General features: G+C 41.6%; 1 protein-coding gene across 1 annotated transcript in view; it reads right to left on the bottom strand.

The window, feature by feature from the left end:
* Positions 1-480: 480 nt before the first annotated feature.
* Positions 481-17671, bottom strand: part of LOC137941659 (ferredoxin-thioredoxin reductase catalytic chain, chloroplastic) — a 34788-nt gene continuing 17597 nt past the window's right edge. The window contains exons 3-6 of the mRNA XM_068787161.1: positions 7755-7804; positions 7574-7645; positions 1471-1531; positions 481-925 (exon numbers count right to left, since the gene is read on the bottom strand). Of these exons, the coding sequence (XP_068643262.1) occupies positions 881-925; positions 1471-1531; positions 7574-7645; positions 7755-7804 (228 nt within the window). The 3' untranslated portion in view covers positions 481-880. The remainder of the gene's footprint in view (positions 926-1470; positions 1532-7573; positions 7646-7754; positions 7805-17671) is intronic.

Raw genomic sequence — 17671 nt, forward strand, 5'->3', positions numbered from 1 at the left:
GAATTTTTTTAATTCCAAATAAGATCATGTTAGATGCTAGATTTCCAAATGCAGCTGCCAAGATACTGTGTTTCCAAAGGCATAATTCTTCACATGGCCAAGCTTTAAATACTGCCAACAGAGTCCATAAGTCTAAAGGGCAGTTAATTTATTATTTAAAATATTAAAAATAAAATAACTTTAATTGAAGAAACTTTTATTACTAGATAATTAATCCATTTAATCCATTGAATGTGAGGAAAAATCATGCGAATGAGGAAAAAGAAGTCCGTTTCTTTCACCTCTTTTGAAAGAGAGCCCAACCAACCCAGATGCTACAAAAATAGAAGATGCGTCTTCCTTTGGTACGGTATTACTTTATTTGTCCCTTGGATTTTACTTGTAAGACTGTAGATGGCATTATGGCATCTAACAAGGCCATATTTGAAATTAACCGCTGATGCTTGCAACAAATATATCTACTCGCTTGAACAGAACTTAACTAATGTAGAAACCTTGAATAGAATAGTAAAAGGATTCAATATTTTCAACCTTGACGGGAATATCATAAAAACGTTTCAGCAGAAACCCATCTGATTTTTTCTCCCTTCTACTAGTAGAGGGATACTTGGATTGCTCGTAAGGTTTTGTTAATTATGAGATAATAACTATTGCAAGCAAGTGATCAATGCATGGAGAGAAGTACATTTATACAGGAGAATCACGAAAGAGACACTAATCATTCACAAGCAGTGCCACGCCTATATTATACATATATCTCTGGCCTCCTTTATAAGCTCTTCTGTATAGACTCTTCGAATAACCTTTTCCTCCACAGATATGAGAAGAGAAAAACGCATATCAGGCAACTTACAGGAGCGATCTGAGAAAAGAATCCATGCTAGAGATTGGAAGTTGACTCCTTGATCTCATCTATGGATATTGCCTGTAATTCATGGGAAAGATGTAGTGTAAGAGTAGAACAACACAAATGCTCCAGTCTGGATTTCAATTTCAATGACCAGAGAGAGTACTGGATGCGAAGTTTCTCAAGCATAGGGATTCTATATTCTCTTATTAGTTACTAATTTATTACTTTTACCAGGCCTCAGAAATTGATGAGAAAAACAAAAGAATCAAGGAAAGCTTGGCCCACAAAAGAGTCTTTAGGCTCATCGTCTATTGCCTTAATACTACCCGTAAGAAGCCAAAATTGTGTATCTATTCATTATATTTGGAATCTCATTCCTAGATAAATCAGCCAACTTTTTAGCTGATAAACTAGCAAAATTCGGAACTTTTCAGCAATCTCTCACTGTTTGGGAAGACTTCCCCCCTTTGTAATCTGCTCTCTTGAGCTTTTGTCTTAATAAAATTCAACACCATTAAAAAAAAAAACCAAAATTTATGACAAAAGCAGGATTTCAGTTCTAGTCCAAATTGAAATTGATAGTAAACAGTATAAAGAAGTGGATTTGATAAGATGAAAACCTGATCTTTGCCAGCGAAGTCATTATCTGGTGTAAGGAAAAGCATACAATGGCACTCCTTCCTGCCAGAAGAAAATCAAAAAATTTACATACGATGTACAAGAAATAGTAGGAGACCTAAAATACATGTATAGAGGAGGTGCAAAGCACTTGAAGTTAACAAAGTCGATAACAAATGATAGAGTGAAAAGGAGCAGGAGTTATATATCAGTAGCCCAAAAATGGAAAAGAGCTAAAGATGCAGAATAAATGAATACAAAAGACTAACAACAACCTCTCTTAATAGATGCCATGTGCTGAACCCATTCCAAAAAAAAAAAATCTTTTTATTTTCTTGGCAAAAATGATAACATGAAACAACAAGAAATTAAATAAGACAAAATCCAATAATTCTAGCAAATTAATAAAAGAGACATCCCCTTGTGTGAAGAGTTAATGCAATCTGTTACATCCATAAATAGCTGGAAAATGTCAAGCACATGGCAGCAGAGACCAAGATCCACCCCCCACCCCCCCCCCCCCCCCCCCAAACTCCTGCCCATTAAAAAGAAAGAAAAGAAAAGAAAAGAAAAAGAAAAAGGATCATTCTTAATTTTCAACTTTTGCTATTAATCAAATCCAATGAAGAATAGGTTTTGTACAAAAAAAAAGCGCATAAATTGTGCACAAACAAACAAGATACTCTGAACAAAAATTATTTTATTTATTAGTTCAACCAAGAGAAACCACATACAGAAGAAAAGGAGAGGACGACAATGGAGATGCGAGCAAATAACACATCATTTATTTGTGGCAGACAAGGTTTTTGCTGCAGCAATGGTTGTTCATTTTTTTTATAATAATAAGGGAATCATCGAAGAGAAAGAATGTACAAAAGGTGACGGTGAAAATGATACCACTTCATTAATTAAAAATACAAAAACAAATTAATGAACACAAAAGGAAAAGAATCAACCACTAAAAGATCCAAAAGAAATTACCAAATTTGGGATGCCACTAATGGACCACCGTCGCGAAAAAACCAAAAACCCCAACCAGAATCCAACATCACTGCCCCAACAAGAAAAAGGCCCGACTCTCCACCTCCCACCAACTCCCCCCAGAAAAAAACTATGCCTCCACCTCCCACCATCTCTCTCCAGGAAAAAACCGCGCCTCAACTCTTGCTTCCTACCCCCCACAGAACCTAGAGCCAAACCTCAAACTTCCGCCCTTGCCCACACAAAAAATTAACCATCACGAGAGCTGCATCTCACTAATTTTCCCAAACCAAGCCCAAAGTGAAGGAGCGTTTATCGATGGCTGTAGTCATCTCAGTCCAGCCCGATTATAACTCAGCTAAGCAGATCGGAGACAGGATCTAGAAAAACGCCAAAGCCCTCTGGCCAATGGACATCACTCACATCTAGGAAAGACAATGGCTCATTATCTTCGGATCACAAGATGATCGAAATACACTACAATGTCTTAGGGAGTGAAGCTGATTCCCCAATTCTGAGCATGGAAAATTGAGCCCCTGGCCTCACAATCACTAGCCACTGGGTGAATGCTCGTGGCATCCCCTTGGAGCTCCGATGTCGCCATACTTTGGAAAGCTTGGTGAACATCTTTGGCGAGCTCACTTGGGCTGAAGAGAAACCAACAGTCTTGCTCTAGGAAAGATGCTTCCTCAAGCCAAAATCCTCGGTAAGTGGTTCTCATCTCATTGAGCTTATTTTCAGACCCATACCCAAACCCCAAAAAATATCCATCCCAAGAGATTCTCTCTGCCCGTTTCTACTTACTCAGCACTCAATAGTTCATCATGCCCATCCACACTCCTCAGGTCTCCTCCCCGATACCTATTGCCTCCCCCCCACCCCCCCCACCCCCCCCCCCCCCCCCCCCCCTCCCCAACCATCAACAAACCAATCCCGAGGACTCAAGCCTTTGTTCCCTCGGAAAAGGGATCCATCCAAACCAATCTCTGCCCTCAAATACTCCAACTCCAATCCCCATGACTCCTCTATCCCCATTGAAACCCAAACACAAATCCTTAACCCAACCCCACTGACAGATCTCAAACCATCAACTCTCCCACCTATCCCTCTCAATCTAGACCTCCTAGAGCCTTCTCTCCAGTCCCCCCCTGAGATTGAGATCCTCGGAAAACCTTCAACAAATCAACTGTCCCTTCAACCCCTCCACCTCGAGCCCGCCGCCCTCTCGATCTGAACCCCCCCCCCCAAGAGCTTCAAAATCTTATAAAATGGCACAATACCCCTCTGACCAGCCCCACACCTTCTTACCACAATCCATACCCCATCATCCTTTGCCCAACCCCTTGGCTTCTATGGATCCTAACTCAAGCAAACCTTTGGTGGACACCGTTGGAGAGTCCTCCAAAAGAGGCTCTATCACCCCGCTTTCCCCTTACCTACTCCCGAAGAACTAGAAAAAAATTACTTGGTCCAATGGACAAAACCCCCCTATACTTTCCAAATTAGATCGTTTTTTTGACAAATAATGATTGGTTGCATCTCTTCCCCAACACCTCTAGCCAAGTCCTTAATAAAATTGGCTTTGACCACTGGCCAATCCAAATCAACACTCACCCCCCAGCCTAGGGACACCCTCCATTCCGTTTCGAAAACTCCTGGCTTCTTAATGATTCTTTTGTCCTCCAACTGAAAGACTGGTGGGAAGATTTCAGTCACTACCCAAATTCTGGATGGTCCTTTCCCCAGAAACTCAAAGCTCTAAACTAAAGATCCGGCCATGGGCTCGAAGTTTTTGTGCTGCTGCTACATCTGGAAAAGATTCTATCTAGCGTCGTCTCTCTAAGCTTGATCTCCTCGAAGAGCAAAGGTCACTCTCATCCTCTAAACTCTTTCTTCGAAATCATTTAAATTCTGATCTTTCTAATCTTCTTAAGAATGAAACCACACATTGGAAGGAGCGGGCCAGATTCTGTTGGCTGACCAACAGGAATGGAAATACAAAATTCTTCCATGCCATTGCCTCAGCTCGTCGGAGAGCTAACTGTATATCCTCTATTCATCATGAAGACAAGGAGATTACGGATAGCGTCTCCATTGCTAATGTCCTTATGAATTTTTTTTTCAGATCTCTATACAGAGGAGTGTTTCAACCGTCCTACTCTTGATCAGATCGAGTTCAATCGTATCTCTGCCTCAAAAGCTGCTCTTCGGGAGTGCCCTCTCTCCAGAGGAAATTGATGTGGCTGCACTTGGTCTGCCGAAGTATTGAACCCCTGGCCCAAACAGGTTCAACGGAGAATTTTACCACAAATCTTGGGGAGTAATCAAGAATGATGTCCGTGCCTTTGTTAACAACTTCCATCAAGTCGGCATCACCCACAAATCCATCGGAGCCTCTTTCATTGCCCTAATCCCAAAAAAAGCCAACTCAACCCTCCCTCAAGACTTCAGACCTATCAGCCTAACCACTAGCACATGCAAAATTTTAGGCAGAATTCTTTCCAACCGTCTAAGGGTCATCCTCCCCCGTGTTATTAGCCCATGCCAAAGTGCCTTTATCCGAGGCCGCAATATTCTGGACTCAGCAATGGCAGCCCATGAACTACTTCACTCTTTCAAAACATCCAACCAACCAAGAGTTGTCATCAAACTTGACTTCGAGAAAGCCTTTGACCAGGTCAACTAGAAGTTGATTAACCACCTCTTCGGTGAAATGGGCTTCACCACCCGCTAGAGATTCTGGATGATAAGCTGCATTTCTAATGCTTCATATTATGTTCTTGTCAACGGTAAGCCATCTGGGTACTTCAAAGGTACTAGGCGTATCAGGCAGGGAGACCCGCTCTCCTTTCATCTTTACCCTTATTGGGGAGCACTTGTCTGCCATGGTTCGACTGGCTAAAAGATCAGGATGGTTCAGCCCCATCTCCCCTGATCCTGCACAAGACATAGCCCTTCTTCAATATGCGAATGACACCATTTTCTTCTGTGAAGGATCTTTAAATCAAATTCACAAGATTAAAGCCATGCTTAACCTTTTTGAAATCTCATCTGGCCAGAAAGTCAATTGGCCAAAACCATCTATTACTGGATTTAACATTGGACAAACCTATTGAACTCCATGGCAAGCTATCTTCGATGCAAAATTGAAATGTCTGCATGCACTTATCTGGGGCTCCTCCTGACCCTTGGATTACAATCCAAGTCTTCTTGGCACCCAGTCATTGAGAGACTAGAAGGGCGTTTGGCTTCCTAGAGAGGAAAATTCCTTTCCAAAGCTCGAAAACTGGTTCTAATAAAATCCTGCCTCCATGGAATCCCTAGCAAATGGTGAAAAAAAATATCACTTGGTAAAATGAGAAGAGGTTTGCAAACCAAAATTCCTTGGAGGACAGGGTATTCGTGATACTGCCACAACTAATTTTGCACTTCTCCTTAAATGGATCTAGAAACTCATCCTCTTCCCTTACCTAATATGGAGAGCCTTAGTAGTTGCAAAAGCTAACAAGCAATTGGGTTGGTGGATGGAGGGGGGAAGACTCTTGTTTTTCCCCTGCCTAGAAAAAAATTGTCTTGCTACTCCCTGATTTCAAGAAAGCAATCAAATGCTATGTTGGCAAAATTTTGGTCCGAATGGTAGACTGGTCATTCCAGCCTCAAATTTAGCCATGAATCTATCTCAATCATTGCAAGAAATATTGATGCCTCTATCTCAGAAATGTGGTCTGAAACTGGGGGATGGAATTTAAACCTCAGAAGACATCTTTTGGATTTTGAAGCCATTCTGGCTTCCAATCTCCTATCGAGCCTACCCTTAGCCAAAAGGATCCTTCTCCACTGCTTAAGCATACAACTTCCTCTATAACACATACTCAACTCAATCAAATCACCCTGCGGCCACTGCTTGGAATCTCCTTGCCCCGTTGCGTGCAAAAAATTTCATCTGGACCACCTGCAAAAAATAAAATCCTCACCTCTGACTCTTTAATCTGACGAGGAACCCCCGTCCCGGACCCCCTGTGCCCTTTTTTGTCAAAATGCTCCAGAAAGAACTAATCACTCTATCTAGACTACTCTTTTAAAACAAATTGGGCTCCAGTACTACGTTGCATCAAATATGTCAACCATTATTCTCTCACTCATTGACACTAGCCTCCCAAAGCTAGGAAAGATGACTCTCTCGTGCTGCATGGGGCATATCCTATGGGGACTATGGAAAGAAAGAAATAGGAGGAAATTCAAATTCAAATCTTCCTCCACTGAAATTCTGACTAATAACATTACGGGCCCTCTTCTCTTTTGCGGGCCCTCTTGGTATCTCCGAGTCCACAACAACAGGATTCTCGGGCTTGCTGAACGGAATTCGATCCGGCTCACGGGCCCACTCTGCATCGAAGGTGACTCAAAGGTTGTTATTAACTGGTGTTCAAACCCCATCAGACCTCCGTGGAGTCACTGGGACATGTACTCTGAAATTCATAATTTAATTTCCCTTTTGAATTGTACTTGAAAGCACATTCCTCGTTCTGCCAATCATTTGGCAAACATTTAGGCTAAGACGTGCATTTCACTGCAACACCTTGTTGAGGAGGAAGGCCCACTTTCCTAAGTTTGATTTGTACCTCTGTCTTCTTTTAATAGTTTATACACACCTTTTAAAAAAAAAAGATCCAAAAGAACAGCTCCATGTCATTTTAAAGAATCAGCCAATGAATAAGTACTTCGAACCACATGAACCCACTGCATGTCAATACGCCACAGCACATGATGGTCATTCTTAAATTTCAACTTTTTCTATTCTTCAAATCCAATCAAAGACATTTTTGTATTTGAAAAAAAACACACTCATCAGGCACAATCTAGTTTGATGCTGCAACTGAACTAAAAATGGTTTACTTTTTTTTAAATGTTTTTTTTAAATGAAAAATGGTTTACTTATTAATTCTAAACTAGAAGACATCACATCATACTGAATAATAGCTCATGGGTATGAGAGAAAATAACAAATCATTTTTATTCGGTTAAATGAGTGGTAGCAAAGCTATAATGCATGTCTGTTAGAGGTAAAAGAAAAATGCTTGAAAAAAATTCAATTCAATTCCAAAATGGAGAAAATATGCATACCTTTCTCTCATTGGAACACAAGGACAGTTCCAAAATCCCTGACTGGCCTCAGCTGCTTTATCATCATAATGCCTAAAAGGAACGGTGGCTAGTAAACATTTTTCACTTGCAATTAGGAGAGCATCTGCAGGACAAATAGGGCAGAACTTACACTAAAGGAAAAAAGCAAACAAATAATTACCTACACGGACATAGTGGAGCTCCTAATGAATCCTTGTGATCAGCCAAACCCTGTTTGTATTCACAGTAAGAACACTTTCTACTCCAGAACACAGAATTATATTATAATACGTGGAAGACTCTACAAGTATGTGAATACAGACATGCGGAATAATATAAATATGAAGCAAGATCAGATAAATATGAAGCATCAATTTCCATAACTGGTTTCATATAACCACATATGAGCTTTAATGCAGACCAAGAGAGTACAGGATTCAAAGTCTTCCTCTAGTCCGCATTCTTCATAAAAAGACTAAATCTTACACAACAAATGAGGCAATAAATGCTTCTGAAGAACCTGCTTCAAAATTGCTCATACGAGAATTAAATCAGAACAGACATACACATCAAACGATCATTTTAGCACCATAAAAATAAGGGATTAAAGTTGTTCAAAATTATGTCACTTTCTGTGTGAATGTTTTCAGTCACACATTGTAGTCGACCAGTGTAACTCAGTGGTAAACCTTGGCCAGCATTCAATTTGCAACCATCCATTTGCATTAATATTATCATGAAGCCTCTTCCTTCTCAACAAGCTATATAGTTCAGTTAACAGCCATACACAATACTTTTGAGTGACTTCCATTTCAAGGACGGACGCATAATGGGATTATGATGTCTACAAGATGAGTTCAACATGCTAGCTATGTATATAGAATTATAGAGAACAGGTGAACATTCTGACTTCATGAACTGGAACTAAAAAGAAGAGAAGGTATTGTCCATAGAGGCCTCTCAAAGTCTTGATGAAGATTTTCAAATTTTCTACGAATAGAAGTATTGTATCTGTTAAAAAACCAGTTCAGGGGTATTTTTGTCATTTTCTACATTACATTTTCCTTTTATAGTATGACTGTTAGATAGGCAATGTCTTATTTTATCTATGGTTCAATTTTCATTCAATTTAGACATGTATTTTAGGAGATAAGTAATTTTGTATATTAAGGGGTATTTTTGTCTTTTTATAAAATATCACTTAAACCCTGATTAAAATGAGGGAGGACGTACTTTTCTGGAACGTTCTCCAAGGCAGCAAGACTGCTCTTCTCCCAAGTCTTTTTTTTTTTTTGAGAATGATGAATTCATTAAATCAGAAACAACAAACAAGATTAGGCAGGCCTCCCACTTACAAGATTCTCAAATTTCCTTTTCTCCTCTTATCTCTTCTACTTTGTCCCCAAATCTCATATTTTTCATGGTATCAGAGCAGTAACGCACATCTTGGGGTGTTTCTTTCAATTTTGTGGACGTCCCCATTTTCAGCGATCTCCTTGTAGGGTTTTCCCAGATTTTTGGACTGGTAGTATAAAAATTCAATTTTTCCCTTTTTCTACCTGTCTTAGCCACTTGGCTAATGACTCATGCTTCTATTTGATTGATTATTGGGATTTTGAGGTTGATGATCTCAATTTGAAGAAATTCTTCAAATTTGCCTGCGTCATTAACTCTAATGCTTGTGTCATCATGCATATATGCCCGCATCATCCTGATTTCTTGCAATTAGGTCATTCTTGCATCAATTTATGGTTTTAATTGCTGGAGTTCAACACTTTGCTTGGAAATTGAATGAATTGGATGCTGAATTTGACTTCGTTGTGGACTCCACTTGACGACGCAAGCATATAAATCTGGGAAAAGTGTTTCTTTTTGGTTGATTGACGCTCTAGTGTACTGAATTGTGGTGGTTTGTGATATTTCATGGCTGAATTCAGCATAATCTAGCACAGAAGTTGCTACCCAGAGGACTACTGAGAACTCAGGTGTGAAATTCTCAACTACAGTATTATGAAGGCAATGTGGACTACCTTTTTTTTTTTTTTTTGAAAAAGTGTGTATATAGATTATAAAAGAGAAGAGAAAGAACAAACAAACCTAGGTCGGAGAAATGCCCGCCTTAGCCTGACTGTCTGCCAAGTGATTGGCAGAACAAGGAATGTGCTTCCAATTACAATTCAAATGAGAAATTAAATTAAATATTTCCGAGTGCATATCCCAGTGACGCCACGGGGGCCTGATGGATTTTGCACACTAGTTGATGACCACCTTTGAGTCGCCTTCAATGCAGAGTAGACCCGAGAGTTGATTTGAAAAAAATTTAATTCCGTTTAGCAGTCCTGCTAGTTCAGCTATTGTGGAGTCAGAGTTTCTAAGGGCGCCCACATAAGAGAAGAGGAAATCATTGTTTGCATTGTGTATAACTCCTCATAGGACCAGGGCAGCCGAGAGCACTCCCATCGAAGTTAAGCTTGAAGTGGCCCAATAGTGGTGGGGTCCAAATAGCCATGATCGGTGGGTGAGAGGGCTGTGAGAGCCCAGCAACTAACTGCCAGTTTTCTCTGAAGTCGGTGCCACTAAAGTTTCTGAAATCTTTTCGGTTAAGAAGCCAAATAGATACTTGGCTCGAGATTTGTTCTGACGGGGCTTCAGCGGGGGAGGATTTGAATTTGAATTTCCTCCTGTTTCTTTCTTTCCATAGTTCCCAGAGGATATGACCGATACAACATGATATAATCATCTTTCCTAACTTCTGGAGTCAATAAGTGAGAGGATAGTAGCTGATAGATTTGCAGCAGCACAATATTGGAGCCCAATTTTATTTAAAAGAGAGGTCTAGACCGAATCTCTCAATTAACGATTCAGAGGTGAGGATTTTATTCCTGCAGGCGGTCCAAATGAAAAATTTTGCACATGGCGGGGCAAGGAGGTTCCAAGCTGAGGCACAGGGTGTTTTGGATGGGTTGTGGCTTGCAAGGAGATTGGAGGCCAAAATAGCTTCAGGATCAGAGAGATGTCTTCTAATATTTAAATTCCAATCCCCACTGTTTGACCATATGTCCGAGATGAAAGCATCAGAATTACCTGAAAGGCTAGAGATTGCTTCATGGCTAATTTTGAGGCAGGATTGGCCAGTCCACCAATCATTCCAGAATTTTGTTGAGGTACCGTTTCCGATATAGCACTTTACTACATTTTTTAAGTTTGAAAGAAGTCGGACGATTTTTTTCCAAGCAGGGGAGAGAGAATAGAACCATCCCTCCTTAGTCCACCAGCCTGAATGCTTGTTAGCTTTTGCCGCTACTAGAGCTTTCCAGATTAAGGCCGGGTAGAGATTGAATTTCCAGATCCATTTAAGGAGAAGGGCAGAATTTGTAGTGGTAGTATCCTAAATACCCAAACCACTGAGAGATTTAGGTTTGCAAACCTCATCCCATTTTACTAGATGATATTTTTTCTCCCCATTTGGCCTCCCCAAAGGAATCTTCTTTTTAGAAGCTCAATTATGTTTCTAACTAAAGCAGGACATCGGAACATGGACAAATAGTAACTGGGAATTCCATGTAAATAGGATTTAATCAGAACTAGTTTGCCTGCTTTAGAAAGGAATTTCCCCCTCCAGGAGGCCAAGCGCTCTTCCAATCACTCAATGACAGGGTGCCAAGAAGCCTTGGAAGGGAGATGAGGGGTCAGGGAAAGTCCCAAATATGTTCCAGCAGACAGCTCGATTTTGCATCCAAGATAGCTTGCCATTGAGCAAAGCAGACTTGGCTCGATGTTGAATCCAATAATGGATGATTTTGCCCAACTGATTTTTTGTTCCGATGAGATCTCAAATAAGCTAAGCAGAGCACCGATGTTGTGAATTTGGCTTAAGGAGTCTTCACAAAAAATAACTGTGTCATCTGCGTATTGAAGGAGGCCAATGTCTTGACTCGGATCAGAGGAGGTAGGCCTAAGCCACCCCACCCTTTTAGCCAGTCAGACCATGGCAGCCAGGTGCTCCCCAATGAGTGTGAAGATAAAAGGAGAGAGAGGATCTCCCTGCCTGATACCCCTTGTGCCTTTGAAGTACCCGCATGGCTTACCATTAACTAGAACAGAATATGAGGCATTTGAGATGCAACTTCTCATCCAGAATCTCCAGCGAGAGGTGAAGCCCATTTCACCAAAAAGGTGGTCAATTAGCTTCCAGTTGACCCGGTCAAAGGCCTTCGCAAAATCTAATTTGATGACAACTCTCGGTTGGTTTGATTTTTTAAAGGAATGAAGAAGTTCACGGGCTGCCATAGTTGAGTCAGGGATATTTCGGCCAATAAATAAAATGTGGACTACCTTGGCATCCATTTTATCTCATAAAGTAATTTGTCACGATCTATGAGTTATATGTGAAATATTTTAATATGAAGCGTGGAGGCAGATCAGTGACAAATTATTTCACTGAGATAAGAGAGGTACTACAGGAGATGAGTACATTCCATCCTTTTACTATGAATGTTGAAGACATTCGTAAAAAAGAAAATCAGATTCAAGTAGCCCGATCTTGGATGATTTAGGGCCAAAATATGATGTTATTTGAACCCAGCCGTTGGCCAACGAGAATGTGACCACCCTTGAGCAAGCCTTTAAAAGAGTTCTTCGAGCTGAAGGTGCGGTAGTAAATAAGAATGAGTCTGATGGAGTTCTCTCAAAAGTAGTTGCTCTTAACCTCCAACCTTTTACTAGTAAGTTTGATGGACAATTTTGTGGTAGTAATAATAGAGGTAAAGGTCGCTCTTTCTCTACCCGTGGTCATGTCCGAAATGATCGGGGGGATCGGAAATGTGTTCATTGTGATAGGACAAATCATATTTCTAAGAAATACTTGAAAAAATTTGGTCAGCATACTTGGGCCAACTCTATAATCACAGATAAGGACACCTACTCACACACTGGATCCTATGAGGAAATTCAGCAATTAGTATAGCGATTGTATCAATTGACTGCTCCATCTACTGCTTCTCAGACTAATGAGACTCTTCCTTCCTCAGTGAATGCCACGATGGTTAGTACAAGTATGGTTGTATTGAAGGTGTCTCATTCCCCCTCTTGGATCATTGATTCAGGAACCTCTATATACATTGCAGGTATGCCTTCCTTATTTCAATCCATTAATCCATCTCAATCATATCGTCAAGTTACTTTAGTTGATGGATCCACCTCTCCCATTAAAGGGGAGGGTACAACTCCCACTACTCCACAAGTGTCCTTAGATTCTGTTTTATTTGTACCAAAGTTTCCAATTAACCTCTTATCTATGAGTCATATTACTAAATCTTTAAATTGTTCAGTAACTTTTTATCCTACTTCCTATGTTTCCTAGGACTTGCAAACAAAGAGGACGATTGATTTTAGGACATGAGAAGGGAGGGTTCTACATGTTGGATGATGTATCAGTTTCTTGAGTCGTGACACTCACTACTGCAGACTTTTCTTATTTGTGGTATTTGTGCTTGAGACATCCATCACTAGTCAAATTGCATCAGTATTTTCCTTCCTTGCAACCGATATTTCATTTGATTGCGAGTTCTGTCAGTTGGGAAAACATCGTCGCTCCAGTTTCCTAGTTAATTCTAGTGGAAGCATCAAATTGTTTGAATTAGTTCACTCTGATTTATGGTCCATGTCGGATTCCCAATCCATTTCATTTTAAGTATTTTGTGTCATTTATTTATGATTTCAGTAGAGTAACTTGGGTGTATCTCCTATGGGAAAAATCTGAAATATTTGATGTATTCCTCAATTTTTTCAATGAAATAAAGAATCAATTTGGTGCTTGTGTTCATGTGCTTCATACTGACAATGATTTGGAATATCTTAATCATAAATTTCAATGTTTTGTGCTTCCAATGGTATTACCCATCAAATGTCCTACCCTTATACACCACAAGAAAATGGGGTGATTGAACGTAAAAACAAACATCTCCTTGAGGTTGCAACAACACTATTACTGCATACTTGGGGGATGCAATTTAGCTTCATGTTACTTGATAAATCGTTGCCCTCATCTATTTTGAGTGGTCAAGTGTAAATTGTTTGATGTGGTTCCTCGTGTTTTCGAATGTACTTGTTTTGTTCATATGTTTGAACTTCGGTTGATAAGTTGTCACCTCGGTCTATCAAATATGTCTTTCTAGGATATTTTCATCGACATAAAGGCTAAAAATGTTATTATCCTATTCAACGGAAGACATATGTGTCAATTGATGTGACCTTCTTTGAACATACTCCATATTTTGCATCATCTACTGAGCTTCTTGTCTCACCTGAGTCTCCTTCAGACAGTCTTGTTCCAATTGCAGTTTAGGATGTACCAACTTCATTGAGTTTTTCATCGCCTCTCCGTGTTTACAGCCCTCATTCTTATGCTCCTGCAGTACCTCCAGTAGTTACCTATACAGAGCTCTCTTCTCATGATCCACTAGTTTCCTCATTGCCTGCATATCTTGTTGTCTCTGATATGGACTTGCCCATTATTTTATGAAAAGATAAACGATCTTGTACCTCTCATCTGACATCCAAATATGTGTTTCTTGATTTTTTGTCCCCATCCTTCAAGTCCTTCGTTATGTCATTGTCTACTTCCTCGAGTGGATTAAGTTTGTTCTTCATGAATTTGGTTTTAAGTTACCTTACCCTATGGTTATGAATTGTGATAACCAGGCAGGTATTTTTATTGCCAACAACCCTATATTTCATGAGAGAACGAAATATATAGAGGTTAATAGTCACTTCATTAGAGATGCAGTTATGTAGAGGAAGGTGATAACTCCTTATGTAAAATCTTCAACCAGTTAGGAGATATATTTACCAGACTTTGGGAAGACATGAACATGTATTCATCAATGACAAGCTGGGATTGTTTGATATCTACAGCTGATGAGCCCTTGCGAAAAATCGACGAGCAGTCTAGCTGCTTGTTGAACCAAATTTGGTCGTGATTTTTCTGGGAGACAGAAGCTAAAAGATACTCGTCGTTCCCGATCGGAAACTCCTTCCGATTGGGACCCCCACCTCCAACAGTGATCCAGGGGGAGAAAACTTCCCCCTCCCCTTGACGGCAACAAAGACCTGCAACTTCCGCAGGTGACGTTCGATTGCCTCTAGATGTTGTTCGGCACTCTCAATATCACTTCTCTGGTGATTCCGAGAGCAATAGCAGTGAGGAGAGCTTGAACAGTGGTCGTGCGACCTGCTACAAAGGCGGTGCCACCAACACTGTTCACCGCCCGGAGAAGACGACCCCGAGAACTACCTTTCCACTTCGTTTTTGGTCCTACAACAGTCACAATCACTTAGGTGACCCTCTGGAATGCCGAAAATGTCCGTATTACAGTAAAAACAGGGAAATGTCGTGCCTTCATCATTGTTCCTCTGTTGGTTGGAGCTTCTTTCCTCACTGCCTTCTCGGCAACAATTGTTGAAGATATCAGGACGTCGCCCAGAACTAGAGAACTCTGGTCCGGATCCTGGAGATATTATTTTCGTACAATCCGCCATGGGAACCGTGTTGAATGCAAAATTTCGCATCTCAGGGGCACCACAACCATGGCCAGTGTCACTATCCCAGAAACAACCAACTCCGACTTTGGCTGGAGTCAGTTAGCCCGCACCATCCGCCACTTTCTTCCACCCCCATCTCTGTCCAACACCGACATTCCCCGACCAAACTAGCCCCCTTTCCCCCCTTTGCTCCTAAACCCAACAATCTAGAAAACTGCTCCCACTTGCCTCGCTCCTGACCAGGCAGACCTCCTAGCCCAAAAAACAGTTCCGATTCCTACTTCCCTTCCTTCATCCCCACCTCCACAAAGCTCAAACCCTTCCCCCCTGGAACAAAACCATGACACCATTTAAATCCCTCCAAACCTGATTCGCCATGGTTTTGACCGCCTCCTCTGTGTTGCCTTGGTCTCCTCCAGCACGCCACCGGCTAAGGGCCAACTCATATCAGACTGGTTCCAATGCCACCTATGCTTGGACTACAACCCCTTGCCACCATATCTCTGCCCGGACGAGTGGATAGTCACCTTCCACTCAATTGATGACCGTTGGATGGCAACTCGGCTTGCAGTCTTTACCCCCATTGCTTCAGTCCGTGAATGGAGCCCCTCGCATGATCGTGGCCTCAGTCAGTGGATTCAGATTATGGACCTTCTGCCTGAACTCTAGGAGAGTGATGTATTCAATCTCATTGCCAGCTGCTTTGGTACTTTGATCAAACTAGACAATAGCACGGCTGAACGCCAGCAACTTGACCGAGCCAGTCTCTTCATCAGCCTCAACCACGTTCACTTTGGGACGACTTTCCTGCATCTTGACGCTAATCAATCCACCTCTAACTTGGTATCACATTTGGAGGACTTGTGGGAGATAGCTTATCTCATTGGCACCAGCAGTAGCCCTCCTTCCCGGGAAGCCCAGTGGCCCTCCCCGCCAGTCAGGAGAAATGATTCATGGAGACCTATGCCTTCCCCCACCGGATGACAGAAACCAGCAGCTCTACCTGGCTATGCATAATGAGCACCACCAGTTTGATGATGAAACTTGGGGTTGTATCTCTGAGTTTGCACGAAGAATGGGAGTGGTTTACAGTGAGAACATTTCGGGTGGCAAGACCACATCAGGAGTTTGTAGAGAAGTCAAGAAATGATTATTCTTTCTTGGAATGTTCGTGGGATTAGATCCTCTAGAATGCGTGCTACTGTTCAGAATCTTCTTTCCAAAAGTAACCCATCTATTGTAATCCTCCAAGAATCTAAATGTCAGAACCATTCCAATTCCATTATGCATGACCTCTGGGGTTGTAATAATTTGGAATGGCTTGCCATCAATGCTATTGGATTTTCTGGTGGTCTCTTTCTCCTCTAGAACTCTGTAGTTGAAGTCTTAGATCGTGAATGGCTCTTTCTCTATTGGAGTTAAGTTGGTGACAGATGCATTGGTTTCACTTGGGAGCTTGTCGGCATTTATGGCCCTACCAGATACCGGGATCGTCGCTCTATTTGGGATGAGATTTCTGGCCTTTTGCCTCTTTGGCCCATTTCTTGGCTCCTTGCCGGGGATTTCAATGCAACACGTTTTTTGTAATGAGAAGTCTCCCCCTACCTCCCCATCTACCTCAACCATGAGGCAATTTGCTGATTTTATCAGCAGTTTTGAGTTGGAAGAAATCAATCTCTCTAGCAAAACGTTTACTTGGTCCAATGGTCAGAGGCCTCTTATCCTTTCCAAGCTTCATCGGTTCCTTGCCACTGGTGACTGGCTCAGACTTTACGGCAACACTTGTGGGTCGGTTTTGAGTTGTGCTGGCCCTGACCACTAACCTATTCAGATTGATACCAAACTTGATAAATGGGGGCCTGCCCCCAAGTTTGATAATTCTTGGTTGTTGGATATGCACTTCGCCAGCAACGTTGCCTCATGGTGGGAATCCTTTGGGGACCCTAACTATGATGGCTGGTCTCTCCCCCGCAAGTTGAAGCGCCTCAAAGTAGAGCTCAAATCATGGTCCTCGAAGCGTCGCCTTGCTACCTCCTCTCATAAATCCTCTCCAGTCTCAAATTGCTACTCTTGATATGGTTGAGGAACAAAGATGTATTACCCATGCTGAGTTTTCTAGTTGCATCTCTCTTCAATGCAATTTTCAATCTATTATGCACTCCGAAAGGGTTCAGTGGAAGCAAAAAGCCCGCTTCAAGTGGTTGGCCGAGGGGGATGCTAACACAAAGTTCTTCCATGCCATCGCCTCGGCCCGCAGAAGGACTAACCGGGTCACCTCCTTGTCTATTGACAACGAGGTTACCTTGGATAAGACCTCCATTACTGATGCTTTTATCAGTTTCTTTGCAAATCTTTACAAAGAGGAGCACCACCACCAGCCCAGGCTCTCCAACCTTCAATTCTCTGCAATTTCCCCAATTCTTGCGAGTTTCATTGAATTTCCTTTCTCTAACTTGGCAGTTGAGGATGATGTACTAGAACTCTCCGGATAAGGCCCCAGGGCCTGACGGATTCAACGGGGAATTCTACAAGGCTTGTTGGCCTTGTGTGGAGCGC

The sequence above is a fragment of the Aristolochia californica genome, unplaced genomic scaffold, assembly GCF_029961685.1.
Source record: "Aristolochia californica isolate CCGP_79_NKW_82.1479 unplaced genomic scaffold, dmAriCali1.0.hap1 SCAF_9, whole genome shotgun sequence".
Taxonomy (NCBI): domain Eukaryota; kingdom Viridiplantae; phylum Streptophyta; class Magnoliopsida; order Piperales; family Aristolochiaceae; genus Aristolochia; species Aristolochia californica.